The 24,144-nt window shown below is 43.8% G+C and overlaps 1 protein-coding gene across 8 annotated transcripts in view; it reads left to right on the top strand.

Moving 5' to 3' along the window:
* The first annotated feature begins 7,011 nt into the window (after positions 1 to 7,011).
* The window catches only part of LOC121293749 (rho GTPase-activating protein 44), a 366,274-nt gene continuing 349,141 nt past the window's right edge, over positions 7,012 to 24,144 (top strand). For 4 of the 8 annotated variants that reach the window (XR_005946594.1, XM_041217014.1, XM_041217016.1 and 1 more), the window contains exon 1: positions 7,014 to 7,341. Coding sequence is in view for 6 of the 8 variants with exons in the window: in XM_041217014.1 (XP_041072948.1) it covers positions 7,286 to 7,341 (56 nt within the window). In the remaining 2 variants the exon portion in view is untranslated. Of the gene's footprint in view, positions 7,342 to 24,144 lie in introns of all 8 variants that reach the window. The other 4 variants (XM_041217018.1, XM_041217017.1, XM_041217019.1 and 1 more) reach the window with 2 other exon arrangements.

Raw genomic sequence — 24,144 nt, 5'->3', positions numbered from 1 at the left:
GGTCCAATGGTGACCTGGGGGCCTGTTTAAAACAGTTGCTGCAGCCTCTCAAAGGCTGTGAATCACCCAGTGGAAGGGTCCCCCCAGAGTGCTGCTGGTGAGCAGGCCAGGCCGGAGGGTAAGGCAGGGGGCCAGTGTGCCCCTCGTTTTTCTGATGATTGCCTTGCTGCCCTCCTAGAGGAGGTGGCAGCGCAGTGGGAGCTCCCGCGATGTGGTGCGATGCACCTGGATCCAGTGTCGCAAGCGCTTCACGATGTGTTGCACTCAGAGAGGGTGAGGACAATGTTGGTGTTGGTCACTTAACCCAGCAGGTCGGCTCTCCCCCCCACCCCCCACCCCGGCCACCTCCCACCACCCCAAGTCTGAGTGTAGTGACTGCATTGAATCATTGACGGTATGTGACCTTCGCTGGGTGGGCCAGCAGGTATTGCCCATGCCAAGGTCACCCTGAGAGGGTGGTGAAGAGATGGGCTCTGCACCCGCAGCATGTGGTACACTGAGACCCACATGACTGGGGCAACCTGGAGGAGCTGCACCTGGGCACAGAGCTGGAACTCCAGGACATGTCAAAGTCAGGGTGATGAGATGCTGGGAGGGGAGCTTCAAGGTGGCACTGGCACCGATTGATCTGCTATCCTCTGCACTCCACATGCTTGTCCCGCCTTGTTATGGAAAGTTATACCGTGTGGTGCCAAATGTGATGTAGGCAGCATGTGGCCAAGGGGGTGGGGTGGGGGGGGACAGGCCTAGCATCTTTGTGTGAGTGTTCGGCAGCAGCGGGGTGAGGAGGCACTGGAGCCCTGCAATGTCCCACTCTGGTTGGGGTGGGCCATCCGCGAAGAGAATCCAGGTACAAGTTGCACTAATCAATGCTCTTCTCTTCTTTTCAGGAGAAGAATGTACATAATGCCGCCGAGCGGGTGAGGACTGGTGGAGGGCCGGCACAGTTAGCGATTCTCAGCCACTTCGAGCAGGAGGCCCTAGATCTGGAGAGGGGCCATGTGACCAGGTCCACTGGTATCGGTGAGGCTGGGGTGCCACGGGCAGGTATGTTTGCCCAGCAGTGAGGTCACCATTGTTCTCCCAACAGCCATGGCAGTGCTGAATGTTCAGTGATTGAAGTTTGCAGCATGGCTTGACCATTGTTTATGGAAGGATGAGCACATAATGATCCGGGGGACAGGGATGCACATTAACATTGTTTCCAAGTTAACTGATGCAGTATCCTTGTTCTTCCTTTCAGCATCAACAGAGCAGGGCCGGGAGGGGGAGCAGCAGAGGCCCCCTCTCACACTTGAGGGCCCTGAAGTCTCAGACGCACCAGCGTCACACCATCTCTGCCAGGTAGGCACCAGGGCAGATACTGGCACCTCGGTGGGAATTGGAACATTAGCCAGTCTCCCAGGGCACTTCACAGTCACTGGAGGAGCTGGCAGAGACAGAGAGTGCTCATAGTGCCAGCAGTGGGAGGACTGCAGGGGACCAGGTACATGCTCAGTTGGTGCCTGATGATGTCCCTCTGGAGTCGTCCGTGATGCAGCAGCTGCAGGAAATGTGGCCGGGTGTGCGGGAGCATCTGGGGGAGATACATAAGGCTATGCTTGGCTTAGTCTCCGTGGTGGAGGAGTCTACACGGACAATCACTGAAGCAGTGAACCTCATGTCCGAGTGCCATGCATCCTCCATGGAGAGAGTGGCAACTCTTGTGGAGAGGCTCCTCCAGGAGACCCATCAGGGCTTCCTGGGGACGCACTTGGACCAGCAAGCCCTCACATCGGCATTGACCTCAGCTGGTCAGTGCCAGTGTGGGAAATGGTCTGGGCACCAAGTTTCCCAGCTCGGTGCCCATCCATCCACGGTGAGCAGGGAGGTCTGAAGTGACCTCACGTTGGCGCAGCAGCTGCCTGTTGTCTCTGTGGGCTCCTCTCAGGGCGCTCCGGATGAGGGCACCAGCTGCTCCGCCCCTCTCCCAGTGACCACTTCATCCGGTGAGGCTGCGATGACTGGGGAGGTGCCAGCTGTGGAACTGGCAGCTCCCTCCCAGGCAGGGCCAGCACAGGCTCCACGGGCCAGAGGACGACCGCCAAGGTCATCGAGGTCAACAGGACAGCAGGGTCAGCAGGCTGGCTCAGATACCCCTCCCAGCGAGGGGGCAGCACCAAGACATAGCACCCGGAAATGGAAACGTAAGGTACGTTAGGCACACCACGGGTTTCTCACTGGTGCTTTTGTGTTGACCCACAATGAGGTCTTCATGAATTGATGTGATTTTTAACACCTTTGTCATTTTGTTTCATTAAGTTCCTTTGGTTGTGATATTAAATTCAGACATGTCACCATTTCTGAGGGTGTCTCTTTTGTTCTGCAGGTGGATGGTTTCCAATAATGTAATGAGTGTTTTGTGGGACATTCAGCTTTATAACAAGGCCCTTAGTTAATGTTCCTGACCAGGCAGATTTTGCACTTAGGACTCAAATGTGGAGCCTACAGCCCAGTCTTGTCCTGCAGGTCCATCTGTGCTGTGCTAGCTGAATGTTCATTGGATTAAAGCCTCCCGGGTGTCCCTACCTCCCTGGAGTATGCCTGGGTCAGTGTCTACCCCTCAGCATTTCCCTGTGTGTGCTCATCCTCGGACTCACTGCTGGACTCATTGTGTACAGCCACGGACACTGTGTCTACATCTTCATCATCCACTGTGTCCCCCCTTTCCAGTGCCAGATTGTGGAGAGAGCAGCATGCAACCACTATCACCGAGACACGATCTGGAGGGTACTGGAGTGCACCCCCTGAGCGGTCCAGGCATCGGAAGTGCATTTTGAGAAGACCAATGGTTCTCTCCATCACAGCCCTTGTGGTGCCCTGGCTCCTATTGTACCGCTGCTCAGCCTCTGTTCTTGGATGGGGAGAGGCGTCATGAGCCACCTTCTGAGGGGATAGCCCTTGTCACCCAGCAGCCATCCATCCAGCCAGGCTGGAGCACTGAAGAGCCCCAGCACCTGGGAGTGTCTGAGGGTGTACGCATCGTGGGAGCTGCCTGGGTACCTTGCACAGACTTGTAGAATCAGCATCCTGTGATCACACACTATCTGCACGTTCATGGAGTGGAAGCCCTTCCTGTTGATGAAGGCACTGGGCTCACCTGCTGATGCCTTGATGGCCACATGTGTACAGTCTATAGCACCCTGGATGCTGGGGAAGCCAGCAATGGCCGCGAAGCCTCTGGCTCGCTGTGTCTGACTTGCCTGGTCCCAATGGAAGTGGATGAAGGTCAATGCCCGTCTGAACAGAGCATCTGTAACCTTCTTGACACAAGTGTGGACAGCTGATCGGGAGACACCGCAAAGATCACCCAGCGAGCCCTGGAAGGAGCCAGATGCATAGAAGCTGAGGGCAGCTGTGACCTTCAGAGCCACTGGCATGGGGTGTCCAACCACACAGTTAGGGGAGATCTCAGGGCCAATCATCTGACAGATGTAGTTGACTGTCTCACTTGACAATCAGAGCCTCCTTCGGCGCTTCACCTCAAACATATTGAGGTAGCTACTTCGCCGCCTGTAAACCCTGGCAGCAGGATAGTGGCATCTTCTGTGGCCCCTTCCACCTTGGACTACCTCTTGGCCCTGCGCCCCTTGTGCCTGCGCCTGACCTCCCAAAGGTGGCTCCCCTGGAGGCTGAATTTACACTCCTGGCCTCCTCCCCGTTCAGCATCATTTCAAAATCATTTTATAAAGGAAAATCTGATTCAGTGAATGATTATTAAATCAGCAACATGTAACTGCGAAGTCAACAGCTCCATTGTGTTTTTTTAAGGTTTATGTGGAATTTCTCCTCATTTCCCCTTCTGCTCTTTTGCCAAATATTTCTAATCTTTGGTCTTTGACTACTAAATCCAAGTTCAAGTTCACAAACAATTTCTCCCAACTTGCTTAACCAAAACACCTCAGAAATGGTCAACCACTTCGGACTGAGATAAGCAAAAAAATTTTCACCCAATGGGTTGAATTTTTGGAATTCTCTACCCAGAAAGGCTGTGAGCCTTCAGTCATTGAGTATATTGAGGAATTCAGGACAGAGATCAACAGATTTTTGGATACTAAGGAAATCAAGGGAGATTGGTAAAGGTCATAAAAGTGGAGATGAGATAAAGATCAGTCATGATCTTCTCTACACCTCTATTAGCTCTTGCCTAAAACCTCTCCACTCTAGGGAGAAACATCCCACTTTCTCAAATTTCTTCAGGTATCTGAAGTCCCTCACCCTGCCATTATCTTGGTAAAACTCCTCTATGCTCTCTCTATGTCCCTATGATTTGAGATTCTGACTAAAGTGCAGTGTCCAGAAAATATTTAAGGTAAAAGCAAAAAACTGCGGATGCTGGAAATCCAAAACAAAAACAAAAATACCTGGAAAAACTCAGCAGGTCTGGCAGCATTTGCAGAGAGGAACACAGTTAATGTTTTGAGTCCGTATGACTCTTCAACAGAACTAAGGAAAAATAAAAAAGAGGTGAAATATAAGCTGGTTTAAGGGGGGTGGGACAAGTAGAGCTGGATAGAGGGCCAGTGATAGGTGGAGATAGCCAAAAGGTGTCATAGACAAAAGGACAAAGAGGTGTTGAAGGTGGTGATATTATCTAAGGAATGTGCTAATTAAGGGTAGAAAGCAGGATGAGCAAGGTACAGATAGAAATAAAAACAAAAAACTGCGGATGCTGGAAATCCAGAACAAAAACAGAATTACCTGGAAAAACTCAGCAGGTCTGGCAGCATCGGCGGAGATGAACAAAGTTGACGTTTCGAGTCCTCATGACCCTGTTCTGTTGAAGGGTCATGAGGACTCGAAACATCAACAAGGTACAGATAGCCCTAGTTTTTAGTCTAAGTGGTCACCCAGTCTTTGTGGAACACCTTCGGTTTGTCCGCAAGCATGACCCAGACCTCCCTGTCGCTTGCCATTTCAACACACTGCCCTGCTCTCATGCCCACATGTCCGTCCTTGGCCTGCTGCATTGTTCTAGTGAAGCTCAATGCAAACTGGAGGAACAGCACCTCATCTTCCAACTAGGCACTTTACAGCCTACCGGACTGAATATTGAGTTCAACAATTTTAGATCATGAACTCTCCCCTTCATCCCCACTCCCTTTCTGATCCCCCTTTTCCAATAATTTATATATATTTTTCTTTTCCCACCTATTTCCATTATTTTTAAATGTATTTCCACCCATTGTTTTATCTCTACTTTTTAACCTATTTCAATCCCTTCCCCCCCACCCCACCCCCACTAGGGCAATCTGTACCTTGCTCATCCCGCTTTCTACCCTTAATGTCACCTATTAGCACATTCCTTAGATAATATCACCACCGTCAACACCTCTTTGTCCTTTTGTCTATGACATCTTTTGGCAATCTCCACCTATCACTGGCCCTCTATCCAGCTCTACCTGTCCTAACCGCGCCCCCCCCACCCCCCCCACTTAAACCAGCTTATATTTCACCTCTTTTCTATATTTCCTCAGTTCTGATGAAGAGTCATACGGACTCGAAACGTTAACTGTGTTCCTCTCCGCAGATGCTGCCAAACCTGCTGAGTTTTTCCAGTAATTTTGTTTTTGAAATGTATAAGTGCTCCAGCTGAGTTCTGATCCAAGATTTGTTAAAGGATTAATATGATTTTCTTCTTTTTGTATTCCACGTTCCTATATCCAAAACCAAGGCCGCTCTCTGGAATGCCTTATCAACCTGCCCTGCAATTGTCAAAGGTCTGTGAATCTTGTTCACTTACCACTTCATATTTATTTCAGATTTCCAGCATCTGCAATATTTTGATGGGGTGCCATTTTGATTATACTGCCTCTCTGTGCTGTTTCTCCCAATGTGCATTGCTTATCGATATGAAATTGTGTCAAACCATTTCATCATTGTCTCCAGTTGAACAGCATGTTCAGTCTTCATTTCTGAATAAAGTAAACAAATTAGATATCATTGAAAACTTTTGTTTCTTCTCTTCTCCCACTACCACTCCATTTGCCTTGCACTATCATCCCTCTTGTTGTTTAATCTCTCCGGTGTTCCACCCTCTCTCAGAATACTTGTTCTTGCCTCATCTGCCCTTTATCCCTGTCTCCGTGAAACCTGGTATATCTCTGGTACAACTGCTTCTCTCTCCACAGTTGCCATCTGACCTGTGGGGCATTTCTGGCATTTTCTATTTTTTACACCGGGGAACGACTAACCCTGAATGTTGCATATTGTAAATAAAAACTGAAAATGTACAGTATGTCATCCAGCATGTGACAAGTTCATGTTTCATACGGGAGTCTGGTGTAACCAGGTTGGCTGCATGGACAGTGGGGTTGCCAGCTGTGATTAAATGTATTCCTGGAGGCTTTATCACATGAGTTGCCCCCACAGTCCAGCTATTATTCGGCTAACACATCCAGCCTGGTGATTACTGCCTTCCTACACCAACTGAAAAGCAAAATGACTCATTACCCAATCAGATGATGCTTGACTATTAGCCAAAGAGCTCCCCACCCCATTTTTAATATTTTTATATCTGGTAAAGAGAAATGAAAAAAAAAACAATTTTTTAAAAGTCCCTATGATTTTTCTCCAGGATTGTATAAGGCTGTGTCCTGGAGATTGGTTTTCAATTCCTGGAGATCCCAGGCCAATCCTGGAGGGTTGGCAACCCCAGTGGACAGCATCCCTCCAAATGTTGCTCTGCTGATGATTACCGGTCTGCTGCAGGCAGCGGCACTCCCTCCGTAAAGTACGGGACCGCGCGGCTTGCGGGCGGGTAAGTACGGTGCGCGCGGCGCACTCCCCCCCCCCCCCCCCCACCCCTGGGAACTGTAGTCCCTCGCCACCCGCCCGCCTCCGCCAATCAGGGCGCGGAGGGGCGGAGGCTGGGACTACAGCTCCCAGCGTGCGGCGGGCGCGGGCGCGCGTGCGCGGTGGCAGCCGGGGAAGGTAGCACAGCCTCCCGCGGAGGAGAGAGAATGTGGTCCAAGCGCTCGCCAGTGGGGGAGGACGGAGCTGTCAGCGCTGCTGCTGCTGCTGCTGCTTAGCAGCTCGGAGCAAAAGTAACCAGAGAGAGAGAGAGGGAGAGAGGGGGAGAGAGAATCAAATGGCTGTCAGCACCTAGTGTGACCCAGGAGAAAGAGAAGGGAAGAGGGACAACAAAAAAGAAGCAGGGGAGAAGGTTTCTTGCGCTGGCCATCAGCTTGCAATGGGGCTTTATCAATGAAACGCTCCTTCATTCCAGCACCTCGTCCCCCAGTCAATGATGAAGAAACAGTTCAATCGGATGCGACAGCTCGCCAACCAGACGGTGGGCAGGTAGGAGCCAGATTGCAATCTCTAACCCAGATCTTTTATGTTTCATTTTAATCACCAGAATGGAGACATGTCGAATGCCTGTCACCCTGGGAATATGGCCCGATGGTGGGGGTGGGGGGGAGGGGGGGGGGGGGGCGACTGCAGAGAGTTTAGCTCGGGAATGCTGCTGCTGCTGTTGCTGCTGCTGCTGTTGTTGTTGTTTTCTTCTTCTTGTCCCTGTCTTGTTCCTGTGTTGTTGCTGCTTCGCCTGGTTCAGTCTCTCTCTCTCTCTACATATATATATATATATAATAAAACACCCAGGAGCCTGGTTCACAGCAGAAGAGGCTTCGCTGAAATGGAAAGTGACAGCGGAGGAGCCGGGGTTGTTTCATTCCTGTGTTGTGTTCTGACATCGTCAGTGATCAGCCACAATTTCAGGGGGATAAAAGGCTGGGGATGGTTTGGTGGGGGAGGTGGGGGGGGGGGGGGGTAGAAAAATATTCCCTCTCCACCCCGTAGACAGGCAATCTTGCGTCGGTCTATTTTGATCGCTTGTGCGCTGCCTATTCAAGCTGGAAATGAATGAAATCTTAAATATTTGAGGTCATGCGGTGTGTCAGGGTTTGGAAAGGGAATCTGACGTGTCTTCTTACAGGATTGCGGTAATTGAGCTCTGGTCCCCCAGCTGAAGTGGGAGGCGTGGTTGATGTAAATATCTTAATACACCTTGCGCATTGTAAAGCGGTGAAAAAGACAGGCGAGAGCATCATTAAGTGAGGTTTCTTATTAGAGATATTATTATAGATCGAGATTTACTAGAATTGTTGACATCCACTTAATAATTCTGCAAAAAAATCATTGTGGCCTCGACCTTTTCTCCCTGCACGATCTATTCCGCAAGGTGGCATGAAAAATAAACCTATTTACCTTCACCTATGCTAAAGAAATGTTCTTGCAAAAATAATAAATGCACCAGCTTTGGATATTCTGCTGCATTTTCCATAATGTACGCGTGACCTGATTTGCTTTCCCCGTCCATTTTGCAGAGGCAGTTTGTGTGTTGCTGCTTTCGCTAACAAATACCCCAGTGTTTTAACCCTTGATCTGGGGTGGGGGGGGGGGGGGGGGTGGGGAGCGGTTCTGGCGCTGGGCAGACCCCAATATCGCGCAAAAGCGCGAACGTCAGACGCAAGTCGATGCCCTGTGTCTAAGCACTGGTGTTTGTGAAAGGAAAATGAGCCGTTCCTGATAGATATCCAAGTGAAAGAGGGCACTGCGGTTCCAATGATCTGATCTGGACCTTTTCAAATGGAGAAATCTGACATCCCATAGAGCTGGTGACATAGTCCTCCTCACAGCAGATAAAAACAAAAAAACTGCAGATGCTGGAAATCCAAAACAAACAGAAATACCTCCCCACAGCATCCCGTTATCTCCTGGAAACCAGGCAGACCGATACAGATGAATAACTTACACTACTGAAATACCTTAGCAATGCAATGTTAGAAGTTGAACGGACAGGTATAATTTACCTGCGATTTCATGTGGCCTATTTTTCCTGTTTGTTTCATATAAATGTTGCCTAAAATGCAAACAGAAAATTCCTACAATCCTCTAGCTTAAAGCATTTAAATCCTTTACAATAAATGGGTAATAGGTAATATATTATGAGCGGTGAAGATTTTCCTGTCACCTTGCATAGGCTATCCTAGCTCTCCCTGATTTCCCCACTCAAGGAATTCTTAAAAAAAAGAGGGTAGGATAACACAAAACATTCTTTTTGAGATGTGTTGCAAGCCTTTTCTTGATGCCCTCAGATTGACATCACTAAGGTTGGAAATGAAGCAGATTGGGGAACTGGATGTGTGCCCTGATAGGGTTCAGTAATAGTTCAACAGTGTAAAAGTGACCCTTAGGGGTATTAAATGTGAATGCAAACTGATGGCGCAGATTGTGCAGCAGGGTTCAATATGACAGCATTCAGAGCGGCCCGTAAAGTTTTAACAGTCTCTGTGGTGTGTATTTCCTAATTCCGGACATTAATTTAATCCTGGCACCAAGTCAAGGGGAACTCTCGTGTAGAGCAACTGTAATGTCGTCAAGCAGACTAATCACATTGAAGAATTCTCACAGGCAGCAAACCAGGAAGTAAAATGCACTAATTGTCTTTCACTTTATATAAATTCTGTAGACAGTGAAATAAAGATTGGGGCATACATATGATAAGATAGAAGCTGAAATATCATAAACAAGCTTTTCAAAAATAAGAATTTTTATTATGTGGAGAATGTATGGATTTTTTTATCAATGTAGAAATTTGTAGTTTCGCAAATATTAAATTAGTTTTTCAGGGCCAGAGATGTTGTCAGCAGTGGTTATGACTTAGTATGCTGCTAAAAACCAGTTATATCTCATTCAACAAGGCATAATTATTGCAGAACAGTGACATTGGAGAGTAAAAGAGAAAGCTTATGTCAGTTCAAGTGATTAGTAAAGATTACCATCTACAAGAACTACTGCAGCTCACACTGTGGAGGAGTAGGAAATCACTGACTGCAACTTCTGAATTTCCACATTAACTGTATATGTGTGGATACCAGAAGTTGCTGTCAGTTTCACAGCTGTAATGACAGTTTTGCAATCATTACAGCTGCAAAATCATGGCCAATACCTTGCTGACCTTCAAATCCAGGATTGAATAATTTCTCATTTGTAAATTCAGAAATGAGTGTCTTCTTAATTAATCATCTTTAGTTAAAAAAATTCAAATATCTTTTAACTTTTAAAGCACTTTTGGTATCAGAAAATTTTATATATCTTGGTGAAATGATCATCAGATTTACACACTATCAGTGATACTTTTAAGGGCAAGTCTGATGTATACATGAGGAAGATGGGGCAGGATGTGCAGAGATCATTTAAGTCACAGGCGCTCATGTGGAGTATAAACACCAGAGCAGACCAGCTGAATAGGCTGTTTCTGTTCTGCAGGTTCTATGTAACTGGGAGTTGTGCTAAGATTAGAAAAATGCAGTAAGAAGCAAGGCTTCCTCTTGGATGGGCAATCGATTATTGAATGAACTTGTTCAGAGAGTACTTGACTTAATACCATGTTTAGGTTCATTTTAAACAAAAGTTGCGTTTAATCTTTTCACTCAAACCAATATAAATGTCTGGCAGAATCAATAGCTTCCGCACATATATGTGGAGCCACATCCATGGTTGCAATTAGCCCTGATAATCTAAAGAGGCTTGGGATGGGGGTTTGTGGGGAAGTCACCCAGTGCAAGTGCCCAACACCCTGCCATAGTTTGAAGGATCAGGAGGTTCGCACTCTGACATGGGTGTGGCAGATACCCATGCCACTAGGAGTGTATCCTGAGCAGCCAGCTGTCAAAGGTGCGGCAAATTGTGCCTGATCAGCTCCAGGTCTGAACGTTGGGGTTCCTGGAAACAGTAGGTCACTGGTACATTGAATTAACCTTTTAAAAATAGTTTGACCTTTATGGGTCCAGAGCAGAATCTTTTGCTTGTCACTAGGGTGACTCAGGTTGTGAACAAAGCACACCTGGTCCCATTATGTGTACTACCCTATACTGCATCCCCTATAAGCTGTGGGAAATAAGAGTCCTGGTGTCGGCAATCTCTGCCTTCTATTACACCAATGTTTTTGTGTTGTCTAGGTAGAGGCTATATCCCTATTGGGCCAATTGGGAACTCCCATGTTATGGTCAGATCCAGCCTACCTGGGATCCAGTCTGATTTGAGATGATTTCCCTGGAATGATAGCTCATTTTCAGGGCTTTTACTTCAGTTCACAAGCCTATTCCAATTATTATTATAAAATGGATTGTTACTCCTTCTGCTTTGTGTACTGTAGCCTGTTTTGGCCAGAGTTCCTTTTGTTACCAATAAGGGAAACAAGTGTTAATAAAGATGATTGCTTTGCATGTTGGGGATCGTGGAAGATCATATAATTTCATTTTTAATTAGGTTACCACTTATATTGTCATTTTCTTTCCTACCCAGAGAGTCGTCATAGGGAAAGATTTAAAACCATTTCAAATGGCCAGTTATAGTGCCTTAAGAGCTCTGTTTATTTCAGGCAGAAACAGTCATGCTCTCTTACTATTTCACAGAATTTTAACAGCACAGAAGGAGGCCATTCAGCCCATCATGTCTGCATCAGCTCTCCAAATGAGCATTATAACCTAGTGCCATTGCCCTGATTTTTCCCTGTAACCCTGCACATTGTTTCTATTTAAATAATTATTTAACGCCTTGATTGAACCTGCCTCCACCACACTTCCAGGCAGTGCATTCCAGACTCGAACCACTTATGTGAAAAAGTATACTTTACCTAGGCTTTCATTTCATTGCAATTTAAAATGTAGCTTTGGTATCGCAGAAAAATATTCCTCAGCTGTGTCCATGTCACAGAAACTAGCAGGTTGGTGGAAATGAGTTACAAGACAGCAGCTCCATTGCAGGTATAGCTGAATCCACAAATTAGGTCACTGCTGCTCACCTTCTGCTGTCCAACTGTATGTGTGTTATGTAAAAGGTTGTTCTGAATTCCTGCTTTATTTTTACTTTTTATTAATGCTATCAGATTATAATGGTCTTCACATATAGCAGACAAATCACAGTCTCACAAACTTGCTTGCTTAGAGCAATGGGAACTGTATTTGTAAAGAATTTCTACTGCTGTTATGCAGTTTAGCAGTAAATATTTGTTGTGTTTCTGGGTGTGCATTGAATATATTAGTCATATTGAAAAATGTATTTTTTTAAGGTTGAAAATTATAATTTTCAGTAATTTTAAATGTTTCTCTTTGCCAATTGTCTCCACTTGTTTCCTCTTCTGAGTGAGTGTCAAGAACCTATCAACATGTATAACTGCAGCAGAAATTGGGATTAGGAACCCTGGCTGGGTTTCCTGTCCCTAATCCAAGAGGAGTGTAGCCAAATGTAGCAGCAGACTTTCACCATTGTGGTGTCCCAGTCACTGCCCCAGATTGATGTAGAACAGATTGGGAAGCCTGCCTAAATCCAGCGACTTCCCTGACTGATATGGCTCAGCTGCTCACTGACCACATTTGCTGAACAACTGGGGTAGAGGTCAAAAATAAGTTTCATTTATTGAATGTTTGTTTCACGCCTGCTTCTCGTTTGCACCTAAAATAATCATAGAGAAAAGGGATGTATATTCCTGATATAGAAAGTTAAATTGTAAAATGCTGTAATGTTACCTTCTAATGGTGTTTCCTGTGATTATTCCTGATATTTTTTTAAGCAGTGGAGGACTTGTCTACTCCTCTTTATCAGGAATTTCTGATAGAATTAATTGCATGGTGCAGTTGCTGTTGTTTTTTTTATTCATTTGTGGGATATGGGCATCACTGGCTAGGCCAGCATTTATTGCCCATCCCTAATTGCCCTTATGAACTGCCTCCTGGAACAGCTGGGTAAACATAGCACCAATGTCAACACAACAAGGTGTCACACAAACAGCAATGAGATGATGACCTATTAACCTGCTTCTGGTGCTTTTGATTAAGGGCCAAATGTTGGCCAGGCCAGCTGGAGAACACCTTGCTCTTTGAATAGATGTTTGCTGTCTACTTCTAAGTCCTTAGAACCTCCAAAAGTGCTTCACAGAAAATGAATTGCATAAGCCATCAGAATAGGCAGACAGAGCCTTGGTTTAACATCTTGCACAAAGCACAGTACCCCAATTTAGTACTATAGAAGAAGGGTTTGAAAACACAGTCTTCTTAGAAAATTATTAAAACATAAATGAAAGATTGTGGCTATGAAATTTCATGGTCAACAATCCCAATGATCATGAAAATTTCATTTTGGGAGCAGCTGTGGTGTCTGCCTGCTCCTGACCCTAATGACATTGAGATTCCCCTCCCTGAGCCTGCCACTGTTAGATGGACCCTGAACAAGTATTTTTTAAATTTCCTCCTGGGAGGGGCCAGGCCTGGGCCCTGTTGGAGGGCTGCACATGTGCCACTGTGAAGGCTCACATGCCTTACCAGCTATCTGGGTTCCACCTTAATGAGTCCCTAAGCGTTCCCCACCATCCCCCCCTGCTCCCTCCCCTCCTCCGTAATTTGCCCCAACGTCAATGTGGAAATTCTCAGGAATGTGCAGACCTGATGTAACTGGTTTTCCAACATTTCTATGACAGTTCCACTGGGCAGTAATGACATTACACCAGGAGATTGGAAGAACTCCCAAGGAATTTCAAGATCTGTGTGGTTATTTTATGATAAGATTCCTGGACAATTCTTAAATAACAAATATTCCAACTTGAACTTTTCACACCTTCTCAACCTATTCTGTCCTACAATTATGATATGCATTAGCTAGATACATGACAAAATGCCCATTTTTAAAACGTGATGCCACTTTCCTGCATCTAATTGAACTAAGAAGTGATTATGTTATTGAGGTAATCTGTGACATGCTCTCCTTTTGTAAAGCAAGAAAAAGACCAAGCTTTTAAATGTGTTTAACACTTTCAGTTTTTCTGACATCATAAGACCATAAGATGTAGGAGCAGAAGTAGGCCATTCAGCCCATTATGTCTGTTCCACCGTTCAGTGAGATCATGGCTGATCTGATAATCCTCAATTCCACTTTCCTGCCTTTTCCCCACAACCCCTGACCCCCTTACTGATTAAAAATCTGTCTATCTCAGCCTTGAATATACTTAACGACCCAACCTCTACAGCCCTCTGCGGTAAAGAATTCTACAGATTCACTACCCTCTGAGAGAAGAAATTCCTCCTCATCTTTGTCTTAAATGGGTGACCCCTTACTTTGAGATTATGCCCTCTGGTCCGAGACTCTCCCACAAAGGGAAACAACCTCTCATCATCTACCCTGTCAAGCCCTTAAGAATCTTATATGTTTCAATAAGGCCGCCTCCCATTCTTATAAACTCCAACCTACTCAACCTCTCCTCAGAAGAAAATCCCTCCCTACCGGGGATCAACCTAGTGAACCTTCTCTGGACTGCCTCCAATGCCATTATATCTTTCCTTAGATAAGGGGACCAAAACTGTTCACAGTATTTTAGGTGTGGTCTAACTAGTGCCTTGTATAGTTTTAGCAAGACTTCCCTATTTTTATACTCCATTCCCTTTGAAATAAAGGCCAAGATTCCATTTGCCTTCCCTATTACCTGCTGAACTTGTTTGTAGATTTTTGGGATTCATGCACGAGGACCCCCAAATCTATCTGTGCTGTAGCTTTCTTCAGTCTTTCTCCATTTAAATAATATTCAGCTTCTCATCAAATATGCACAGCTTTTGAGAGTCTATTTAAAATTGCTCCTAACTGCTCCTAAAAATTTTTATAATTCCTCCGAATAGAAACCATTGCTGAAGTAATCACAACGATCTGTCTTGCTTGGCTTCCAGCCAAGATACTAAGATTTTTAACATCACCATAGCTACATGTGTAATCAATGTTATGGTGCAATGCTTTTCACATTTCATTTTATTTGCCTCCTCCAAAGGGACCATTGCCCTCCTGAAAAAGTTTGCCAGAGCAATATTTGGTGAAACTGAACCAGGTATAAATTGGGTGTTAGGTGAGACAAGATTGTCTACTATCGCCATTGCTCTTTAACATCTATGTGGAAGCAACGATAAAAAAGCACTAGTTGAAGTACAGAATGGTGTCAGAGTAGGAGATCAATAGTAAAGGGAGTGAGATTTGCAGATGACCAGGCCCTTGTGTCTAGCACAGCAGAATATCTACAGATACTAATGGATGGAATGAATGAAGTGCTGAAAGCTTGCAGGATGAAAATTAATGTAGAAAAGGCGAAAGTTGTGAAGATTGGAAGAAATAATGGTGGGAAAGCGGGGGTTAAGATATTTAATGGCTGCAACAGGTTTCACAATTTAAGTACTTGGGAAGCATCCTGTCAGAAAATGGTTACTACCATAAAGAAATCAGAGCTAGAATAGCGATGGCAAAGAACGCATTCATCAAACATAAGGAATTGTTCAGCATAGGAATGTATAGAGATCTTAAGAAAAAAGGATCAAAACTGTGATTTGGTGTCTGGTTGAATGAGGTTGAAACATAAACTTGAGAAAGTGGACATCCAAAGACTAGAACGCTCTAAATGTGGTTCTGGAGAAGGATGGAGTGGGTTAGTCAGAGAGAACACAAGGGCAATGAAGAAGTTGTCAGGGTTGCGGAAGAGGAAAGATCATTAGTGAATATCATCATGAAAAGGTTGGATTGGCCATATTCCAGGGAATGAGAACATGCTGAAGGAGGTGATCGAAAAGGGGTTAGAGGGATATAAACCAAGAGGGAGAAAGAGAATATGATGATGTTAGATGGCTTGCAATTGAACATGAGGTTCCTATAAGCATCTGAAGAGGAAAGTGCAAGACCATGAATCACAGAAGCTGGGAGAAGTGAGCAGATCACCTTAAGGATTAAGGAAGTAGCAAATGGGGCATTTGGAAAGTCAAAATGCAATTCATCAGAGTCAGCATGGTTTTATAAAGAGTAAATCGTGTTTGACTAATTTGCTAGAGTTCTTTGAAGATGTGACAAGCAAAGTGGATAATGGGGATCCTGTAGATGTAGAATATCTGGACTTCCAGAAGGCCTTTGATAAGTGCTGCATGAAAGATTAATACACAAGATAAGATTACGTGGAGTTAGGGGTAATATATTAGCTTGGATAGAGGATTGGCTAACCAACAGAAAGCAGAGAGTTGCGAGAAATGGGTCTTTTTCTGGATAGCAAGCTGTAACTAGTGGGGTGCCACAGGGTTCGGTCCTTGGGCCCCAACTATTTACAATCTATATTAATGACTTGGATTCAGGGATAGAAGATACTATAGCTAATTTTGCAAATGACACCAAAATAGGTGGGAAAGTAAGTTGCAATGAAGAAATAAGAAATAGGAAATTTACAAAAATGAACAGGTTAGGTGAATGGACCAAAATTTGGCAGATGGAGTTTAATGTGGATAAGTGTGAGGTTATCCATTTTGGTTGGAAGAATAAAAAGGTGACTTATTATTTAAATGGAGAGAAACTTCAGAATGCTTCAGTGCAGAGGGATCTGGGTGTTCTCGTGCTTGAATCGCTGAAAGCTAGTATGCAGGTACAGCAGGTAATAAGGAAGGCAAATGGAATTTTGGCATTTATTGCTAAAAGAATAGAGTATAAAAATAGGGAAGTGTTGCTGCAACTGTACAAGGCATTGGTGAGACTGCACCTGGAATACTGTGGACAGTTTTGGTCCCCTTACTTGAGGAAGGAAGGAAGCATTGGAGGCAGTTCAGTGGAGGTTCACTAGATTGATTCCAGAGACGCGGAGCTTGTCTTATGAGGAGAGATTGAGCAGTTTAGGCCTATACTCGCTAGAGTTTAGAAGGATGAGAGGAGATCTAATTGAAGATGAATTTAAGATGCTAAAGAGGATAGACAAAGTAAACGTGGAGCAGATGTTTCCCCTTCTGGGGCATTCTAGAACTAGAGGTCATAGTTTTAGGCTAAGGGGTGATAGATTTAAATCAGAAATGAGGAGGAATTACTTTTCTCAAAGGGTTGTGAATCTATGGAATTCCTTACCTCAGAGTGCAGTGGATGCCGGGACGCTGAATAAATTTAAGGAGGAGATAGACAGATTTTTAATTAGTAACTGGTTGAAAGGTTATGGGAAGAGGGCGGGAAATTGGAGTTGAGGCCGAAATGAGATTAGCCATGATCATATTGAATGATGGGGCAGGCTCGAGGGGCTGAATTGCCTACTCCTGCTCCCAGTTCTTATGCTCTTATCTTCTCTATGCTTAATTAAGGAAATGGTATAGATAATATTGGCAGCAATCTTAACCTACCCATCTGTGGGGAAACCCATGTGCTCAGGTGCAATGCTTTATACCCCAGCCACTTTTATCTCCATTATCAATGGAGAATTACATAGGGGAGGGTATAATGTTGACTTGATCCAGGCAATTTAGCTTAAAATTACACCATAATTTCTAAAAAAATATAAAATAATTATTTTATACTATATCATAATTTGTTATAATAGCTTTATCAAAGATTGGTATGTGCTGCTAATGTATACTTTCAGTTAATCTGATCTCAAGAACTAGTATTGAAGGACGGGTTGCACAGAGATGTCCACAGTGCTTTTCTAATAAACATTAATCCTAAACGCCATTTCATATAGCTGGATGGAATTGGAAATGGGTAAAATCCCACATCCTCCTCACCAGATTATGAATTTGAAAAAAAAAGATGGGAACTCCTGTAGTTATGCAGTCAGCCTTCTTGAAGTTGTTATGGTAATGAGGATGTTTGCTTTCAGAAATGTGGTACTTTATGGCTGATTTCTTCGATTAGGCATAAGACCTTGTAAATGAGAAATTAAATGAGGTGTTTTTTGAGAGAACACTGCTGCTACACAGTAATGTAGAACCACACAACATTCATGTAAGTGTGATCTTGTACTCTGGTATAATTTTGTGTTCTCAATAGCAACCTTTTAAATTGGTTTTAGAAAAATAGTTCTGTTTGTACAGGCTTTGAATGGTCAGGTGATATCTTCAACTTGAATGGGAACATCTTGAGGAACAACAACCAAGATTTATTGGTTGTGAATAGAAATTAAGTTTGATGTAAGGTGCCACACATCCTGTTTTTCATTTCTAATGGATTTGAAAGTTGAGTTCTTATTCCTGAATATAACAGTTGTTGTATATCTACAAGGGCTGAACTTGGTTTAATTTTACCATTGTGGCTTCTGTTAAATTCTCAAAACTGCTGTTCCAAAAGCAATTCACTAATTCTTTAAGATGTTTCAATGACATGAGAGGCTACTACATAAATGCACTGTTTCTTTCAAGCTAGCTTCTGTGTTGGACAGAAACACTATAACTTATTCCACAATTTCCTCAAGTTTGGTCAATGGTAATGGTTTAATGTATTGATTCTTTTCACTATAGTAAAATTTGCCTTCTTTATGCTCTCATTTTTCTCCTTTGATCCAGTAGATAGACCCCTCAGGGCTTGTTGCCCTCTGATACCTCAGCTAAGTGATCATTTTTCTATGTATGAGATGGAACAATGAGAGTTGCCTTTTTTTCTGTTTGAGAACACATAGATCTGGAAAGAATTCAAACACTGTAAACTGATCATTCCATTCAATCCATTTAGTCCAAAAAAACAATGTGTGCCTAATCATGAGTTCACTATTCCTTTGTCCCCTGCCTCTCTCCTCTGGTTTCCTTTGACCATGCTTTGAGCTGGCCGCAAACTGGTGCACCTGATGATTTTGTACCCTCCATGTGTGAAGGTTGCATTCTATTGCCTTGTGGCATTGCATGTTAGCACTTGGAGATTAATTATTAAACGTTTCTTACGTATTCTTAAATATTGCTGAAACAAGGGACACATTGCCAAAGCTTTTCCTTTTTATTTTCATTCGTGGGATGTGGGCATCTCTGGCTAGGCCAACATTTATTGCCCATCCCTAATTACCCTTGTTCAGAGGGCAGTTAAGAGTCAACCACATTGCTGTGGGTCTGGAGTCACATGTAGGCCAGACAAGGACAGCCGATTTCTTTCCCTAAAGGGCATTAGTGAACCAGATGGGTTTTTACAACAATCGACAATTGTTTCATGGTCGTCATTAGACTTTGAATCCCAGATTTTTATCGGATTCGGATTCCACCAGGCAGGATTTGAACCCGGGTTCCTGGAGCATTACACTAGGTTTCTGGATTACTAATCCAGTGAAAATACCACAAAACCATCGCCTTCTCTTCATCTTGCATTCACCTTGACAAACACAAGAATCCCAGATTTCAGGCACTCACAACAACAGGGGAAAGGGATGCTGATTGGTTGGCAAGTTGACTATACTTTGCTTTCACACTTGCTAGAAGTGACAGACATTCATACGCCAGGGCCTGTTCTCTGCAAGCAAAAGGAATACTTTCAAGCCTTGCACCTTTATTGAATTACCCAAGAGCTTGGGAAGCCTAAAGTACCCCTTTACTTTTTCCATGGTAGTACCTCAGCCAAGTAGAGTCAACTTGCAAATTGATCAGCACCCTTTTCTCCTGTAGTATAAATTGTTGTGATCGTTTGAAATTTGGCATTCTTGTGTTTGTCTTGATGAGTGCAAGATGAAAAGCTTCAGCAACGTGTCTCTCTTCACAGCAAGATTCAAATCCTGTATTACCAAGCAAATGTTTGTCCCAGTAGCAGTATAGTACTTCATAATGAAATGTAATCTAGCTATATTATCCATAGCATTCCAGGATACAGCATTATTTCCAGAATTTTGCATTGTGTAACTGCTTCATTTTTATCACCAATTCAATATTAAATAATTGGCTGGTTCAATGTGTATTTATTTTTCTTTAAGAAACTTACAGTTTCATTCTGATTATTTTAGTACGTAACTTGCTAAACATCTTTAAGCACAAAGCACTGAAAGTGTAAATTATCTAAATGTTAGGTAATTAAGGGTGGCAGTGGGTAGTTGGTCTGATTTTTGCCAACTCTTCCTTAGGCAATGAGTTTTCTTGGCTTTGCTAATAGAAGGTACAGGGTGAACAGGCCCTTGTAAACATCACAGTCTGGAGAGGCTATGGTTGTGAGGGTGGAGAATTTGATTTAAATGCATACAAATTTTAGATGGTGTGCTCACTCCAAGAAATTAGCACCAGATGACACAAATTGAAGTTTGTGAATCATAAATTGTCAGGATATTGGTTCCAAATTCCTTTATTCAAAACAATACATGATTGGAATTATTCACTGAACAAAGCGATAGAGGCAACAGCATTACTGATACTAAAGCTCTTGTAAGAGGCTAATAAAGTAGTGGGACAGGTGAGCTTTAATGGGCCAAACGTTTTTCCTCTTCTCTGGTCGGTCTTGTGTTTTTCAGGGAAAAGGTGGAGAGGAAGAAAGGAAGGAGAGTCACTGCAGGTATTCTGGAACACTCCCTAAATTGCTGGTTGTTAGACACTACCAGGTAGCAATTTGGGATGAGAACTATAGTTAACTTGTTTGCACTTTTGGCAGTGAAGCAGTGGTCTAAAAAGAGAGAGAACAAAAACATTTAAAGATGAAGTTTTCATTGGAAGAGACTGGACTGTAGACAGCTGTTGTTTATTATCTTTAATCACTTCAGTACACATGGCCCAAGGAGAATTGATTTGAAAGGTCATGTTATTTGAATTAGAACTTTGATGGCTCCACTCCCAGCACCCAATATGGCTGATGGGGCTTGCAAGCTTATTAAAAAACAATGAAACACAGAGTGACGTCTACTGTAAAATATTATTTAAAAACAGAGGCCTGGCAATTACTTTGTGCTGACCAGTCAGTGCAGACTGGCCACCCAATTTTGGGCTTCGGGCCTCATTTACATATGACTGGTGTGCTGCAAACTACTGCTGGCCATTTCCAGGCAGCTCGTCATCAAAGAGGATTTCAATTTTGGGCCATTGTGTTGTCTGCAGCTGTTGTTGGGTAAGTCTTGATGAGGAAATGATTGGTAGGGATGGGGGATCAGGAGACCAATGAAATAGAGGGAGGGGGGACGGTGATCAGGTAAGAGAGAGGATTTTATTCAGGCCAACCTGATTTTGCAAAAGGGATCTTGAACAGATAGTTGGCTCCCTATTTGCCTTTGCCGAAGATCTAACAAATGTTTCAAGTATGGACCTTGGACTCCTCTTTTTCTGCCTTTACCAACATGGTGGGAGACTCATTTCCAGTTGTGCTGATAGGGTTAGATAATGAGAGTAGGAGGAGACTCCTATGGAGCATAAACATCTGCATATACCTGGTGAGCCAAATGGCCTGCTTCTGTGCTGTGCATTCTATGTAATTAGGAGCACAGAATGATACAGCACAGAAAGAAGGCATTCGGTTCATCATGTGTCTGATAGAGCTAACAAGCTAGTCCCATTGCCCCTGCCCCCTTCCCCCCCCACCACCCTGCAATTCTTTCCCTTAAAGTACTTGTCCTATTCCCTTTGAAAAGTTGCAATTGAGCCTGCCTTCTCCAACCTTTCAGGCAGTGTATTCTGGATCGCAACAGCTCATTGTGTGTTTAAAAAAAGTAATTTATGGGACATTGGCATTGCTGGCAAGATCAGTAATTATTGCCCATTCCTAATTGCCTTTCAGAAGGTGATGGTGGGCTGCCTTCTTGAATTCCATCAGTTTGTCTAGTGAAACTACACGTCCAGTGCGGTTAGATAGGGAGTCCCTGTGTTTTGATTCAGTGATGGTGAGTGATCGGTGCTGTACTTCCCAGTCAGGATGGCTCAACATGGCGAGGAACTTGGAGACAGTGGTAAAGTTCACAGGTTTGGGAGATGCTGACGATGAAGCCTTGGTGAGTCGCTGCAGTGCATCTTTTAGATGGTAAATGCTTTAGCCAGGGGTCCACCAATTGTGGGGGATGTGAATGTTTGAGGAGTTGGATGAGGTGCTAATCAAGCAAGCTCTTTCATCCTGGATGGAGTCAAGCTTCTTGAGGTTGATGTAGCTGCACCTCATTCAGGCAAGAGGAGACTCTCACTACTGACTTGTGCCTTGTAAATGACGGTAAGGCAATAGTCAGGAAGTGAGTCACTCCCCACAGAATACCAGTCTTTCACATGTTCCTGTATAAATGTGGCATGGTTCTGTTAATTTTCTAGTCCATGGTATACCCCAGGAGGTTGATGGTGGGGATTCAATGATGACAATGCTATTGAATGTTAAGGGGAGGTGGTTAGAATATCTTTTGTTGGACTTGGTATTTATATGGAACAAAGGTTATTTCCAGTTATTGGCTCAAGTCTTGACTAGGTGTCTGTGTGTGGGGGCACGGACTGTTTCATTATCGGAAGAGTTGTGAATGGAACTAAATGCTGCAATCATCAGTGAACATCACCACTTCTGACCGTGGAGGGAAGGTCATTGATGCAGTTGAACATCGTTGGGCCTAAGACACTATCCTGAGGAACCTCTGCAACCATATTCTGGGGCTGAGATAATTGACCTCAAACAAATATGACAATTTTCCTTTGCACCCAGTATAACTCCAGCCAGTGAAGAGTTTTCTCTTGACTTCAGCTTTATTAGGAATCACACCTGGTCAAATTCTGCCTTGATGTCAATCTCTCTCATCTCATCCCTCAAATACAGCTCTTTTGTTCATATTTGGACTAAGGCTGTTTTGAGATCTGGAGCCGAGTGGTCTTGGCAGAACCGAAATGAGCTTCAGTGAGCTGTTTGTTGGTGTCGTTTGATAGCGCTACCAATGACTCCTTTTCTGACAGTTGAGAGTAGACTGGGGCAGTAATTGGACAGGTTGAATTTGTTCTGCTTTTTGTGGACAGGATGTACCTGGGCAATTTTTCACATTGTTGGGGAAATGGGTAAAAAAAAATCCTAATGCCACCTTTAGCCAATCACCTTAAACCTGTGTCCCCTGGTTACTGACCCACCTGACACTGGTGTTTCTCCTATCTACTCGATCAAAGCCAGTCATGATTTTGAACAGCTCTACCTTTTGTTAACCTTTACTGCTCCAAGGAAAAGCAACTCCAGTTTACCCAGTCTCTCCACAAAGCTGAAGTCCTTCATCAGTAGTATCAGTCTAGCAACCTCCATAAGGCTTTGACATCCTTCCTAAAGTGTGGTGCCCAGAATGGAACACAATTCGCCAACTGAGGCCTAACCACCATTTTCATAACTTCCTTGTTTTTTTGTAATCCATCACTCTATTTATTGAACCGTGGAAAGATGTGCCTTTTTAAAAAAATCAGCCTTTCCTGTTGGTATACAAACACCCACAGGTCTCATCGTTTCTGCGTTCCTCTAGAATTGTATCATTGACTTTACATTGCCTGTCTTCAAAATGTACCACTTCATACTTTGTTAAATTGCATCTGTCATGTGTCTGCCCATTTCATCAGCTTGTCTGTATCCTCCTGAGATCTGGTTTCACCTCCTCAGTACATTTCCAAGTTCTATGTCAATTGCAAACTTTGATATTATACCCTGTATACCAAGTCCAGTTTATCACTATATAAAACAAATGTGATCCTAATACTGACTGCTGAGGAATACCACTTTAAAATTCTCTCTAGTTTGAGAAACAACAGTTCACTGCTACTCTCTGCTTTCTGTCTCTTTGCCAATTTCATATCCACACTGCCAATGTTCCCTAATCCCAAGGCCTTCAATTTTGCTGTTGTGTGGTGCTTTTCAAATGCCTTTTGAAAGTCCATATACATAACAGCAACCACAGTCATCAACCCGTTCTGTTACTTCCTCAACAAACTTAATCAAGTTAGTTAAGCTTTTATTTGCCTTCAACAAGTCCCTGCTGACTTTCATTTATAAAGCCATATTTTTCCAAATGCCAGTTAATTTTGTCCTGGATTATTAACTCTAAATGTTTTCCCACCACTGGGTTTAAGCTGATTGGCCTGTAGTTGCTGGCTTTATCTCTCTTTCCTTTTTGAAAGAGGGATGCAGTATTTACAGACCTCGGGCGCCCTACCACCCAGCTAAGGATGATCGAAACTTTGTAGTGACAGATTTGGTCATTTCAACCCTTGAGTTTCTCTCAGTAATCTAGGATGCACCTCATCCAGACTGAGGGACATTCCTACATGGAGGACTGCCAACCTTTTAAGAAACTCCTCTTTATCTATTTTTATCCTTTCCAATATCGCAACTACTCTTCCTTTTTACTGCTACATTGACAGCACCCTTTTCCTTTTCTTCAATTGAAGACAGGTG

This window comes from Carcharodon carcharias, chromosome 22 (genome assembly GCF_017639515.1).
Source record: "Carcharodon carcharias isolate sCarCar2 chromosome 22, sCarCar2.pri, whole genome shotgun sequence".
Classification (NCBI taxonomy): domain Eukaryota; kingdom Metazoa; phylum Chordata; class Chondrichthyes; order Lamniformes; family Lamnidae; genus Carcharodon; species Carcharodon carcharias.
This window is presented reverse-complemented; position numbering and strand designations above follow the sequence as displayed.